Source organism: Diadema setosum, chromosome 11, assembly GCF_964275005.1.
Source record: "Diadema setosum chromosome 11, eeDiaSeto1, whole genome shotgun sequence".
Classification (NCBI taxonomy): Eukaryota; Metazoa; Echinodermata; class Echinoidea; order Diadematoida; family Diadematidae; genus Diadema; species Diadema setosum.
Genome location: NC_092695.1, coordinates 737,591 through 752,395, shown reverse-complemented (window position 1 = coordinate 752,395; position 14,805 = coordinate 737,591). Strand labels below are relative to the sequence as shown.

At 38.0% G+C, this 14,805-nt stretch overlaps 1 protein-coding gene across 1 annotated transcript in view; it reads right to left on the bottom strand.

The window, feature by feature from the left end:
* Positions 1-14,805, bottom strand: part of LOC140235495 (kynurenine/alpha-aminoadipate aminotransferase, mitochondrial-like) — a 57,563-nt gene that overhangs the window by 22,146 nt on the left and 20,612 nt on the right. The window contains exons 3-7 of the mRNA XM_072315521.1: positions 10,105-10,173; positions 8,092-8,221; positions 7,667-7,741; positions 3,854-3,969; positions 1,035-1,194 (exon numbers count right to left, since the gene is read on the bottom strand). Coding sequence (XP_072171622.1) covers positions 1,035-1,194; positions 3,854-3,969; positions 7,667-7,741; positions 8,092-8,221; positions 10,105-10,173 — 550 coding nt within the window. The remainder of the gene's footprint in view (positions 1-1,034; positions 1,195-3,853; positions 3,970-7,666; positions 7,742-8,091; positions 8,222-10,104; positions 10,174-14,805) is intronic.

Below are 14,805 nucleotides of genomic sequence, written 5' to 3'. Positions count from 1 at the left end.
ATCTGGACTACAAGGCAGATGTGCTACCAACAGAGTGACATCAGCACCCAATCATATTGTAATTATCAGACTGAGTATCATCATCCAACATCATCATTATTACCTCCGCCAAGGGAGGAGGTTATGTTTTCGTTAACATTGGTATGTTTGTTAGTTAGTTTGTCCGTCTGCAAAATAACTCAAAAAGTAGTTAACGGATTTGGATGAAACTTGCAGGAAAGGTTGAGAATGACACAAGTAACAAACGATTAACTTTTGGTAGTGATCCGAGAATTTTGGGGGAATTTATGAAGGATTTTTGATATTTTGGCAGGTAGGGTCAATGAACTTGGGAGTTCAGGCTGTGCATATTTGAGGTTTGCATGCGCGCACTAAAGTGCGTGCATTAGTTTCTGCTAGGGAGAGGCGCGCCGTGTAGCTGACAGTTTATGACGTAACAAAGGCTTCTATATTGGGAAATCGGGCGATTTTTCAGCATGTATACCTATGGGTGGAAATCACTGATCTGTTTGGGAAGAGTAAGATCATCGGTGGAAAGTAGCTAATTGGCGGAGGTCTGCGCTCTCAGAGTGCTTTTCTAGTTATTACTTTGTCAGTTTACCATTTATTTACAAACAAATAGCAAATGTCTCACAAGTACTGAGGATCATATATTCTCTTTTTGGTGCATATTTAGTTAATATCCAAAGACTCACATTTTTTATTTTTCATGTTAAAGCATTTTTTCTATAGTGCCCATACATAATCATTGAAGATGTAATCATTTCAAAGAACCAGTTCCAACCAACACAGTGCACTCTCATTATAACGAACATGGTTATAACGATATTCCAGTTACAACAAAATAAAAATTGAGGCCGTAACATTATCCACTGTATATATTTTTATTGTTTATTTGTTCGGTTATAATGAAATTTTGATATAATGAAAGAAAACTGTCAGTCCCAAAGACTTCTTTGTAATGGGAGTCCACTGTATAAGCAATATCATGTGGATCTTTGAAATCATTTAGCTATCATAATCTTGTCAATTACCTCTTGAAATTGCAGGAAGTAGTATGCATCATCTTCCATGATGATGATGTCATATTTTCTGGCCAGCTCATAGATCTTTTTTCTCCTCTCTAAGGTGACACAGCTTCCAGTCGGGTTGTCACCATTAGGCACAATGTAGAGGAGTCTCGGAGCATCCGAACTGCAGACAGAATAGACAACATACTGTATGTCAAAACAACAATAACAACAACAACGGGACCCTCTGCAACGATTACATTAAAAATGATCAATCAATCAAAATACAATTTCAGGGTATGAAACATCTTACAGAAAACTCCATCCGATTTGCTTCAGTGGTCAAAGAGAAATGAGTAATTTTGTAGAGCATGTCAGGAATCCCTTCCCTCCAAGTTCTGTCCATTGTGTTCACTCATTAATATGCAGTTCCAAGAGCATCCAAGTGCTAAACTTGGAGAAATCAGTCCCATGACATTCAGCACAATGATCCACATTTCTCTGTGACCATTTAACCAAACTGAATGGGGTTTTCTGCAAAATGTACATGTAGGTAAGATGGTATATTTTTAGACCCTGAAATAGCATTAGGACAGCTTAATATCGGAAGTTATCAATGTGAAAATCCAATTGTAATTTTTTTGGGACAGGCTGTAGCTATGTAGTCTAACATCCTATCGAGTCCATCAAGTGTGACCCCCCAAAAAAGTAATTTGCCTCTTTATGACTGAATAGATGTAAACGTTAACCCATTGAGGACGGACTGATTTTGCTATACTTGTAACACACATTTCCCATAGACACCTGCCGGAGTATTCTCAGGAATTGTCTTCAACAGGTTAAAGGAGACTTCCTCAGGATTTTGAGATTTTTCCATATAACATCTATAAACTGGTTATACTGGATACAGAGTTTCAGAATTTATGGTGATTGGGATGAGGAATAAAAATGTTTTCAAAATTCATAACAAATTACAATAAACGAGGATAATGACAAAACAGCTTCACATAAGAAGGCATGATTCAATTCTCAAGGAAGTGGAACAAAAAGAAGAAAGCCTGCATAAATTCTACACAGGCGAAGTTGTTAAGCAAGTGGTATTGTAATGGGAATACATTGCTACATTTTTTGAATATGTGAGCCTGTCATGTCATCATCTTTGTTCAGTGTTTTACATATTGGGTTGTTGTTTTTTTTTCAGAGTATTGATTTCTCTGCTCAAGGACCACAATATATTCCACAAATTTACACATGGTACAGCTGTACTTTATTCATACATAACATATTTTGCGAAGTTTTCATTTTCATGAATTTTGCAAGTCGGTTGCTATTCACAAATTTAGAAATGTGTGAAAATATTCACTCTGATCCCATCATGAGTGTGATGTACACACATACACTATTCCATTCAGTACTGTACTCCACAATCACAAATTGACAACTTGCTGAATTGTCGGGAAGTCCCAATTCGCAAAAAGTTATGCTCACTGTATGACATATACAGTTAATCGTCTGGAATATCCCTTTAAGTGGGATATAGCCATATTTGGCTCGCACTATGATAGAGACATGCTTCTCAAAAGTTGTTTAAGTTTCCAAGAATCAAATGCTCTTAAAGAATAAATAGTTCTGTTCCGATAAGTTTCCAAGAATCAAATGCTCTTAAAGAATAAATAGTTCTGTTCCGATAAGTTTCCAAGAAGCTTCTCATCAACTAGGCATGATTTTGTTTGTAGTGTGATCGCAAGCTCAAACTTCTGAAAGCTATTCGGAAGTAAACTACATGTACTTTTGTGTAGTCTGACAGCAGGTCATGAAATGCTCAATGTAGCACTGGAGACATATACTGTCAAAACTACTTCAGCAAAGTGAAAGAGCAGGCTTTTACTGACGAGCATTTTCATTTTTGAAATACACTTGATGAGAAAAGAAGCTATTCTGTCAGCCATTACAGGCAGAGAAGGACTCATGCAGACTTGATTTCCCAGAAGCACTATTCAAATTTTCAAGTACATATATTAAATCTAGTTTTAATAGTCATTTTTGTAGCCAATAGTTGGCAAGTATACTACACTTCTTATAGCCACATTTCTTTCATACAGTACTCTTATCATAATTATATCACACATGTAGTTAAGATAAAGGGCAAGACAGACTGGGGATATTCAAGGGAAACCAAACCCAAAGAGAAATGTGGATTGAGTGAAAGCAGCAACATTAGTAGAACAAATCAGTGAAATTTTGACGAAAATTGGACAATTGATGCAAAAGTTATGAATTTTTAAAGTTTTGGAGTTGAAACTGCAGGATGAGGAGACTACTAGAGATTATGACGTATGTGTGAACAACAATATAAAGAAAATATACAGGGAATTCCACAAAAATTCCTTTTTCATGAAAATTACACATTCCATCAAACTAATACTGACATTGTAAGTTAAGGGTAACAATTATTCCCCCTGCTTTCTGACAGCGGTTAGTCAAGTGCTCTTAATTATGCTAGAAAAGTGAATTTTTAAGGAATTTTCTTTATATTTTCTTTATATTGTTGTCTACACATATGTCATAATCTCTAGTAGTCTCCTCATCCAGCGGTTCCAACACCAAAACTTTAAAAATTCATAACTTTTGAATCTTTCACTGATATGTTCTACTAATGTTGCTGCTTTCACTCAATCCACATTACTCTCTTGGTTTGGGTTCCCATTAAGAAACTCATCATTGATATCCCTACATTAACCCCTTCTGTTCCAGGGACTTTGGACAGTGTGTACAATGCTATGGGGCTTTCTGTGCCAGTCAGTACTCAAAGCACACAAAGGGTTAACTAGCTGCAGTCTCACCCTCCCTTCCTGGCCTCCTCTGGGTCCCACTGAGACAAGATCTGTTCCATGTGGTCCGGGTCCAGTCCCTCTCCGTCAACCCTCACTGGGAGAACCTCGGCTCCAAGGGGCTCCATCTGTATGGAGGAGGTAACAACATGGCACAAGGTGGTGAATTGATGTGGGAAGCAATGTGGTTCAGTGGCTCTAGGTGCTCAAAGACAAAATTCTTGGTTCAAACCCGGACAGGATGTGCAATGGACTAAATATACTCACTGACACCCACTTGACCACGTATATGAAATGGATATCTGGCAATGCTGGGGTAGGCCTGATGATAATGCTATGACCCACAGGGAGAACAGAGGTTATACAGTGGACTCCCATTACAAAGAAGTCCTTGGGACCGGCAGTTTTCTTTCATTATATCGAAATTTCATACCGAACAAATACAACAATAACAAGGCAAGTGCCAAAATGTATCTCACCCATTCGCATAGAAGAAATTAATGTTTTTCTAACTCCCTGAAGTTCATTGACCCCGCCTATGACCTTTGACCTTTTCGTGACCTTCAACTCCCCATGCCGTCAAACCCCCGTTTGAGACGAGACCCCATTGGCAAACGAAGCTGATGGGGTGCTATACCCCCCTAACGAATCCTCGTTTGAGAAGTGGGAGGATCAATTATGTATTTGCCCATTGCAAAATAACTTTCTACTCAGGCGTGGCAAACCTGGAGGCCAAGCCAGGGTTTAATGACTACAACAGCTGTCATATTACCTAAGAGCATGATAAGGATATCTGCCTGTGGCAGACTATTCAAAGTGAACTCAATTTTCTCTATTCTTTCTAAAGTTTTCAATTTTATATTCTATTGAGAAATTCTATGGTCATCCATTTTAAATTTCAAACGAAAATATTTGACCCATAAATAACGAAAATACAGGAATAAGAAGGAGAGCATTGTAGAAGTTTGCCGATGCTGACAATGCATGCGTACACAGATCGACCACCTGCATGCATGCGCAATATGCCCTTACTCGCGCATTGATATGATAATCATTGCGATCGGCAATAGATTTTATGTTGATGTACAGTTCAAAAAGTATGAGGTTTCTGTGACAATTATGCTAAGAGATATAAAAACTACCAATATTTTACTTGAAAAGGCCCAATATTAACACAACTACAAAACATGTGAAAAACTCATTTTTTTTTTATCAAGAACGTATGCCGTTATGCCCGCGGTATTTTGGTAACCCGTCCCGTACACACGTACACGTGCATGCACTGCCTAATACGTATTAATGCTGTATGAGTCTGTAAAACCGTGACACAGTATTCCTCTCGCCCCCCCCCCCCCCCCCCCCCCCCCCCCCCCCCCCCCCGCTGTGGCGGTGACTGATGCTTAGATTAGGCCAGGGTCAAGAAACAAAAGTTATGAGCCATAATCAAAACGCGCCGTAAAAACTTAACATTTGGCCCCAAAAGTTCGTTGACCCCTGTCTGACCTTTGACCTTGTGGTGACCTTCAACTCCCCAAGGAACATCTACCATCCAAGTTTGGTCACAAACGGACATAGGGATCAAAAGTTAAGAGCCATAATCGAAACGCGCCGTAAAAACTTCCCTCCAAGTTTGATTGAAATTGAAGTCCTCAGTAGAGAGTTATTCAAGTTTTTGTAGCGTTATGGATGGACGACCAACGAATGAGCGACGGATGGACAGACAGACGACGGACAGACGACGAATGGACGGATCCCTTTATAGTCTCCCCTCACCTCCGGTGGGCTCGACAGAAATACATAGAGTGGATAATGTTGAGGCCCGAATTTTTACTTCGTTGTAACCAGAATTTCGTTATAACCATGTTCGTTATAAAGGGAGTGCACTGTACTGAAGAGGCTACCCTGGGTACCCAGAACCAAAGCACCTCTATACCAGTAAATCATTTGGAAAGAATGCATTTAATCTTGCCTGCACAAAGTGGTCAGAAGGAGACATACCATACACAGTCATCTAGAATTCAGAGTGGTTTTCTGCCATTTCCTGTTTGATACTGGGCACTAAAATGAAATCATAGGATAGTTCCCTATGGCTAGTCAATACTATAATTATCATTCCCTTAAGTTTGAAAGTAGATGATAAAAAATGTATTGATGTACGTGAAGATATTATCAATCAAATCTATTTATAACTATAGGGCCTACAGACACTCAAATGAAAACAGAAAGTTTCATTGCCTTGTATTTAACAACTTACAAGAATACAATTTTCTCATCACGCAAGCACGCAATTCCCTCCCTCTTATCGTGTCAGGGCACACTTATTTTGAAAGGATTAGTATATATATGCAGCTGTGCCTCGTACACAGAATACGTTACGGTGAGCATTTGGCGCATTATTTGAATTTTCACGGCGAACAACCTTCAAATATCACAGAAATGTTATAGCTTTACAATAGTCTTGTCATTCTGGTGGAATATATCATGTTCTGTGCTATTTGGGAAGGAATGCAAAAGGGATGGCCCATCTTTAAAGTGATGTTGGTGAGGATTGTGAAACAGGTTGGCAGTGGAAGCAGGTTTGACCACACAAAGGTGGATAGTTCATTTATTGTAATGATAAAGACTTTAATATGTTCTTCATCAGGACAAAGCTGCATCTGCAGCATCTGGAAGCAAAAGCCTTCTGGAACTGATATTCACCAAATCATCTCATACTCGGCAAACTCATTTGTGGGTAAAATTTGATGTTGTCAAATAGACAGAACTGAAAATGCACTCTGAGGTACCTGTACACAAATTTCTGCATTGATGCTTACTTTCAATTTCATATGTGTAACAATTGTCTCAATTAAAAAAAAAAAAGAGTAAAATATCACGTATAGAGGATGAGTGGTTCTAAAAAGGCCACATAAAGCTCTTTCAACTACAGCTTGTTCCATTTGGATGGCTTGAAATACTATCCACACACCTAGTACTTTTACCTCTCTGAAATAGCATTTTAAATCCTCAGATTAGAACAGTCTACATGTCATTCGCACTTAACTTTTTTTTTAACTAGCCAGGCAGACTACTTAGAATCAATTTTGACACTGAAGCAATATTTTGGCTAGCCAGACGGACTAGTAACTTCAGAATTTTTTTATTTGTAGCTAGTCCGACGTGATTTCGGGTGGCCAATGGCCAGCGGACCATCGCCAATTTCGAACCCTGTTAATACCACAGGCATCATTCTTACGCTACATTATGCATGCTATACCTGAAGTTGTTTCAAGCATATTTGAGAACATATCTCCGCAATTTGTTGGGAAAACACTGCTGAAGCTATATTACCCTAAAGTAAATTTAGGCTCTCCCAAAACCTTTTAAAAACATTCTGCATCAACATCAACTGCACCACAGACGTCATCATCCTTTCGTTTGGTCTGTGATTTGTTCAGAGGAAAGACCTTCTCATGAAAGACTATACGGCCTACATTAAAACATTTGATTCAAATGTTGGAAGAACAAAATGTTCCACTATCATAATACTGTCTGCATCCAATCACCGACTGCTATCCCACTAGTCTAGATGAAAAAAAAAAATTACAGAAATATAAACTTTATAAGAGATCCCAGGAAGAGGAAAATGACCATGTCGAGAGTGATACTGTTGCTACCCAAATAAAAACACCCCCAGACAAAGAAACACAGCAACTCAAAATAACCAACAAGGGCATACCATTACCATAAAAACATGCATAATGCACACACGGATATACATACTCATAGACTCACACACAAACATACATACACACACACGCCAACACTTTAAGACAAAGAACTCACAATTGCTATTGCTCCTGAGTACATGGGGACTCCAGCCAAGACTTTATCACCCCGAGTAATGAGCGCCTCACAAGACTTCCCGGAAGAAAGAGAAAAGATGCAGGGACATAGTGACAAACTTGATATCATACTCTCGGCACAATGTGAAAGAAACATGTATTTTCTAATAAGAAAAAAATATGTGACCATTCTTCATCTATCTTCAATGTATTCAGATTTGCTAGTTGCCATTACTATTTGAGTTTAAGGAAGTTTCATTAAAGCACATTTGTTGGTATAGAATACAGTGATGTCATTTCCACTGAGAAGACAGGAGTGCAGATGACTATGACAGATTTGTATCATTGTAAAATCAAACCTTGTACGAAATGGTAATAAATCTGTGAACGTGATTTAAGAGTTAGAAAAAGGTGTAAGGATGGTACCATGCTGAGACCATGCTGGCTACCCGGTGTGATCACCATGTGGAGACGACTTCCATCTGTCCGCTCCTGAGTTGGGGGATTATGCAGGTGGCGTTGGAGCTCCAGTAACCAGTCTCTTAGCTCTGTAAAACTGGAGGGACAGAGAGGAACCAAAGGTTATGCAGGTCAAAGAGAGGCAAAGGTTAAAGGTCATGTGAGTCAGAGAAAAGTTAAAGGTCAGACGGTACAGGAGTTTGAGGGAAGAGGAGTCAACTTCACATTGGTCTGAGAGCATCTAAAAATCACATCAACAGCAGACAGACGCCAGAGGTCATGTTAGTCAGAGAGTAGAAACATGTCATATGGGCGAGAGGGGAGGCAGAAATCATAGGGGTCAAAGAGCAGCCAGAGGATAAATAGGTCAGAGAAGAGTCAAAGGTCGTATGAGTCAGAAAGGAGCCAAAGGTCATATTGGTCAGAGAAGTCAAAGCTCATATGGGTCAGATACAATATTGTAGGTGCATGAGACTACATGGGTTAAAGAGGAGACACATGTTTTGCAAGTGATATGGAAGGCAGAGATCACTGGGCCAAAAGGGAGCCAGGGTTGTCTCTAGAGGGTTGATGGGTCAGAGAGGAGGACATGTGGGTCAAGAAGAGTCAAAGATCATATTGGTCAGAGGGGTAAAGGGTCATATGGGTCATTTACTGTAGGTGCCAGAGATCACATGTGTCAGAGAGGAGAAATGTCACATCTATACAGTAAATGTAGGAGGGGAGCCAGAAGTCATAGGGATCAAAGAGGTGTCAGAAGGTAAATGGGTCAGAGAGGAGTCAGATGTCATGTGGGTCAGAGAAGAGTCAAAGTTCATATTGATTAGAGGAGTCAAAAGTCATAATGGGTAAAAAAGGAATAAGAGGTTATAATTTGATAAAGAAAAGCACTTAAAGGTCATTGTGTCAGAGACAAGCCAGCAGTCTTAAAATGGGACACATATGAGCCAGAGGTCATGTGGGTCAGAGTGGAGCAAGAGGTCACTGGGTCAGAGGGGAGGTCAAGGGTATTTATGGGTCAGAGATGTGGGGGAAAAAAGAGAAGTGTGTCATCCAGACAACAAAGACATGATATTATCAATCATACAACTCTTGATTTCAGGAGAACAAAATGATTACACAAGTATGTACTAGTATATGTGAGACACACATTAATGACTTCAGTAAGTGAGTGTGATGTATGATGCCTCATCGATTATGGTTCCCTTGGCAATTAGCATGAAAACAAAACACTATATTTCTTTCTTCATATTATTGGTCATGGATGTAGTATGAAACTCCCTGCCCTGGCCTGTCTCACTTGGATGAGGGCAAAGTGATTAAAGGAACAGCATTTGATGACATTTTTTCTTACTCTTTCAGTGTGTGTATGGAATACCGCAAGTGATTTATGGGGGGATAAGTTTTGTTAATAAGGTACACTTTCAGTGTCTGTTGAAATCTTATATTTAGTGTCAATTCTCAGTCTAAGATGATTTTCAGAAATGTAAAAGAGATAACAAAAAGGGGCTCTCCCTTTGATTCCACAGGTTCATCACGAGGTTTCACTCCAAGTGAGCTTATAGAGACTCTAAATCTCCCACTTTCGATGGGAGATCTCCTGCCGAAAGCCCATTTGCACAAAATCTCCTTTTCTCCCGCTTGAGATTTAATTTCTCCCGCCCTGGCTCTGTGTCTCCCACTTGTATAGTTTTTTAGATGCCAGTCAATTTCACATGCAGGCATGAATAGCATCTGTATGATATGAAGTTTTATCAAGCCAAAATATATGATTTCAATTATTGAGTTATTACTTACTTAGTGCCATCAATGTTGAAAAATAAGCCTGAGATAGCACGAGAGAGCATCTAGAACCCTAATAACCCAAGGGACTTTGTGCTTCGCGCACATCAAGTTGGAGTCTCCATTTTGCTAGGGGTTCAGGCGGGAGAATCTCTAGATCAAAAGGTGCTTTGGGTTGGAGGACTTCTCTGAGCTTACCCTTGTGTGATGCCATACTGCTGCGCTCTTTGCATCTCTTGCGGGGACAGTGCCAACACAGTTCCATCTCTGTGAAGTCAAGACATAACAGAACAGATCAGCTTATAACTGAATTCAATATCTCTTGCAGTGTATCAGCTATGCAATGGTTACCTTTACAAGTAGATTTTAACTGTATGGTTGAGTAGTTACGGTGCATGCATTACTTGTTGATCTGTCCTTGATGAGAGGGGAGTAGAATAAAAGAGAAAGGGGAGAGAAAAAGGGAATCCTTATTGTGAGGTGGGTCCATCAGGTTGTAGAAATGACAACGATGGGATGGGAGTCACACTGGTATGATAGTGTGTTCAAGAAATAACACGCCAGACTCACTCCAGACTCGTGCTAGATGCTTTTGTGCCGAGACCGTTTAGAGTCCCCATCATCTGGCATGAACACGGCACAACCTCTAGAGGTTGTGCCGTGTTTGGTGGGACTCTAAACGGGGTATAAGATAAAAATACAACTGATTTAAAGTCCACCTTCATAGACATGTGGATTGAGTGAATGCAGCAATATCAGCAGAACACATCAGTGAGAGTTTGAGGAAAATCTGCTTAGTCACTGCTGGATTGACTATACAGGTTATGATGTCACATGTGTACAATGATATAAAGACAATATAAAGACAATTCAACATATTTTCACTTTTCTTGCATAATTAAAGAACACTTGTCTTCCCTTTTCCAGAAGGCAAAGGGGATAATATTACACCTAACATATGTCAGTGACAAGTCGAGGAGAGTGTGCATTTTTTTTAATCAAAAGTAAAATTTTGTGAAATTCTCTATATATTTTCCTTATATTGTTCTATGCATGTGACATCATACACTGTAGTAGTCGTTTTATCTAGCAGTGACTGCACAGATACTTTAAAAATTCATAATTTTTAATGGATTGTCAGATTTTCCCCAAACTTGCACTGATGTGCTCTACTAATATTGCTGCATTCACTCAATCCACATGTATTATGAAGGTGGACTTGTCCTTGAACAGAGTGGGTCAAAATGATGCAAACCTGACACAAGCATTACATAGTCTACCTACATAGTGTATATAGTGTACCTCTAGAAGTTTTGAGGAAGATCTGGAGCATGAATATGATATTCTGCTAAATGCTCTAGGTGATTTCATTCAGATGTGTAGGTATGTTTTTTCCTGTGCAGAGGGGTGAGGTAAAGGTGTGGTGTTTGTCACGAAGTGGGAATCGAGGAAATGGAAATAGCTACTTGTGCATCTGTAATCTTTCATTATGAGCTTTCAGACTGTTTCCTAGGTTGCTTCATCATGGCAAACATTTCTGAAACAATACTGTTGATGCTGTAGTGTGACATGGACCAAGGGTCATACTTTATGGCAACAATATAGAATATTTATACAAAAGAAGTAAGTGAGGCTTGCTAAGAACGTTGCAACTATGTTGTGATTAAATGTCCAGCTTACCTATGGGAGCAGTGATTTTAAAAAGGGTTCAAAATATCACATTTGATGCATATGTGTAGGTCTGTTGTATCATAAAACATCTTACCATGTAAGATTTTTGCAATAAAGTCTAAACCATAGGAAAATATGAGTATTTTCCTCAATAAACTGTAGATGGTTTAGTCTGGAATCACTTTTATTAGAACTATTGTTCACATTTTGTGTATTCAACAATATCTAACATCGATTGTACGAATTCAAATTTTTACAGGGTAACTTGGTTGTTTCTATCCCTAACTTACAATTTAGAAAGTTATTTAAAGCACTAATGCAGGGTTTTTGTTTCATCTGCAAATGATAAATTATGCCTTTAATTGTTGTGCATCTTACACAAAACAAGGTATAATAGACAATTTGAGTCTAATATGACACATAAAATTGTTGTGCATCTTAACAAAACCCTAAGGACAATTTGAGTTGAAAATAACAGATAATATTTTGATGAACCAGAGTATCAATGGCACACGTACAGTCCAATATATGTATTCCATGATTTCCATGGAACACTGACTCTAGTCTCTGTACACCTTGTTAACCTGGATTAGAGAGGGCTTATCATTAAAAAAAAGAAAAAAATATGATGTTAGATATATGATATATTATATGATATGTGAAGGACAATGTCTGTTGAAAACAAAAGACAATGTACCAGTTACTTTTGATCCAGACATGAAGGCAAATATCATAAGCTGCTGTCAGATATTTGGTACTTGAAGCTCTTTGACCCATTGAGGACAGACTGATTATGCTACAACACGCATTTCCCATAGACACCTGCCCCAGTGTACTAGGGACTGTCTTCAACGGATTAATCACAAACAGAAAATAACAGATTAAAGGGGAATGAAATCCAGACAAACAGCACCTGATGATGGAGGGAATGCAGCAGTATTAGTAAAACACAACTGATGAAGTCTGAGAAAAAATGCACAATCCAGTATAAAGTTATGAATTTTAGAAGTTTTGGTGCCACCATCCCTAGATAAGAGACAACGGTTTGTGACATCATGCATGGACAACGGTTTAAAGGAAACAAATAAGAGAATTCAACTAAATTCCATTTTTCATGGAAAGTAATTCCCTCTTCTTGATGAGAAATGTTAACAGCAATATAAATCCCTATTTTTGAAAGAGTAAGTCAAACCATTTTTCATTATACTAGGAAAAAAATATATTGAATTCCTTAATGCTCTCTTTTTATCATTTTCCATTTGTGACATCACAAATGCTGTACTAGTCTTCTCATTCAGCGATGGCAGCACCAAAACTTTAAAAACTCATCAAACTTCTGAACTGATTGTCCGATTGTCCTCAAACTGGACTGATTGTGTCCAGATATATTGCTGTATTTACTCAATCCATACATAATGATATACATATTTGGGTATTACTCCACTCTGAAAAAAAAAAAAAAAAAAAAAAAAACTCTTGTTTTTATGGGATACTGGGCCGGAGGAAGTAATAAAAGGAAATCAACTCATAATGGCCTCAAGTTTCACTGTGTCTGCACGAAAGGGAGCCATTGACACAGTTCTCTTTGTCTTCTTCACAAAGCATACTCTTATGGTTTCTTCTCTCAGACATCTTCATCAAGTGGCTGTGATGAGACTGGTGAATATTTCACAAGCAGAAAACAAATTAAAGGGGGAGAGGTTTCCCACCATGCATGTAGACTGAGTTTACGCATCAACATGGAGCCGTCACTGCGGCATAGTGGATAAGACTCTCGACTTCCAATCGGAGTACCCGAGTTCAATTCCTGCCCAGTGCTTACGTCCTTGGACAAGATGTTTTTACCCACCATGTCCCTCTCAACCAAGGTGTATAAATGGGTACCTGGCAATGCTAGGGTGATAATAATGGCAGGGCCCTGTGGTAGAGCAGTGGACACACTAAAGAGACTACCCTGGATGAATAAGACCTTATCATTATTATCATTATCATTATGATATTTATTATTATTATTATCATCGTTATTATAATCATTATGATCATTATCATTATTATTATCATCATTATTATCATCATTATCATCATTATTATTATTATCATTATTATCATTGTTATTATTATTATTACTATCATTATTATCATTGTCATTATTATTATTATTATTATTATTATCATTATTATTATTATTATTATTATTATTATTATTATTATTATTATTATTATTATTATTATTATATAGAACACATCAGTGAAGTTTGAGGAAAATTGGACAATCTAACAAAGTTATGAAGTTTTGAAGTCTTGGTGCGAACATGAAAAAGGACACATTGTTGAAAAAAATATTTAGAATTCCACAAGATTTAATTTTCGATGAAATGGACACATTCCTTCGACATGTTACTGATATGTTAAGGGTTATATCATTTCCCCTGCTTTTTGAAAGATGTACAGCATATGTAAGTCAATATCCATGTTAAATTCTCTCTATATTTTCTTAATATCACTGTTTAGCCATGATGTCACCAAATGATGTAGTCTTCTCATCCAGCAATGGCAGTGTTGAAACTTAATAAAAATGTATATATCTTTTAAACAGATTGTCATATTTGACTTTCACTAGTGTTCTAATACAATTGCTGCATTCACTCAATCCAAATATGGTCATTGGGGTGACAAGATATTGTATCTCAAATTTTGGTGAAAATCACTTTCTGGGATTACCCTCAGATGGTCAGTTAAGTGATGTTCTGTCCAAATCCTAGCGGTCTTACCACAGAAAAATTAAGTCATGAATGTATGTCAAAGGAAAGACAATCCCATTTGTTATAAAGCTTTGGTTGCCATGTTCTTTTCACTCTCCTGATCATTTCACATTTTTGAGATACGAGGTTTTGTAACCCAAACAGTGATATTTATTTGGGGTAAATTCAACTTTAAGGACATTATTCATCAAATGGCTTCAACCACAGTGAAATGATTGCCAAGCTACACACACTTCAATGGGATACTGGACAATGGTATTTGCATATCACAGGCAAGTCGTCCACACCGTCATATATCTCAATTTTCGGTCAAATTTTCAATTTTGATATAAATTTCCCATCATATCGATAGTGGACATTCTGTCATACAAACTGTGAAATTTTCAGTTTCTAATTTGGTGTAATTGTTCCATAATTATCACTTTTATAGAGTCTTATCATTTCATGTTGTTCTAATAATAAGGAA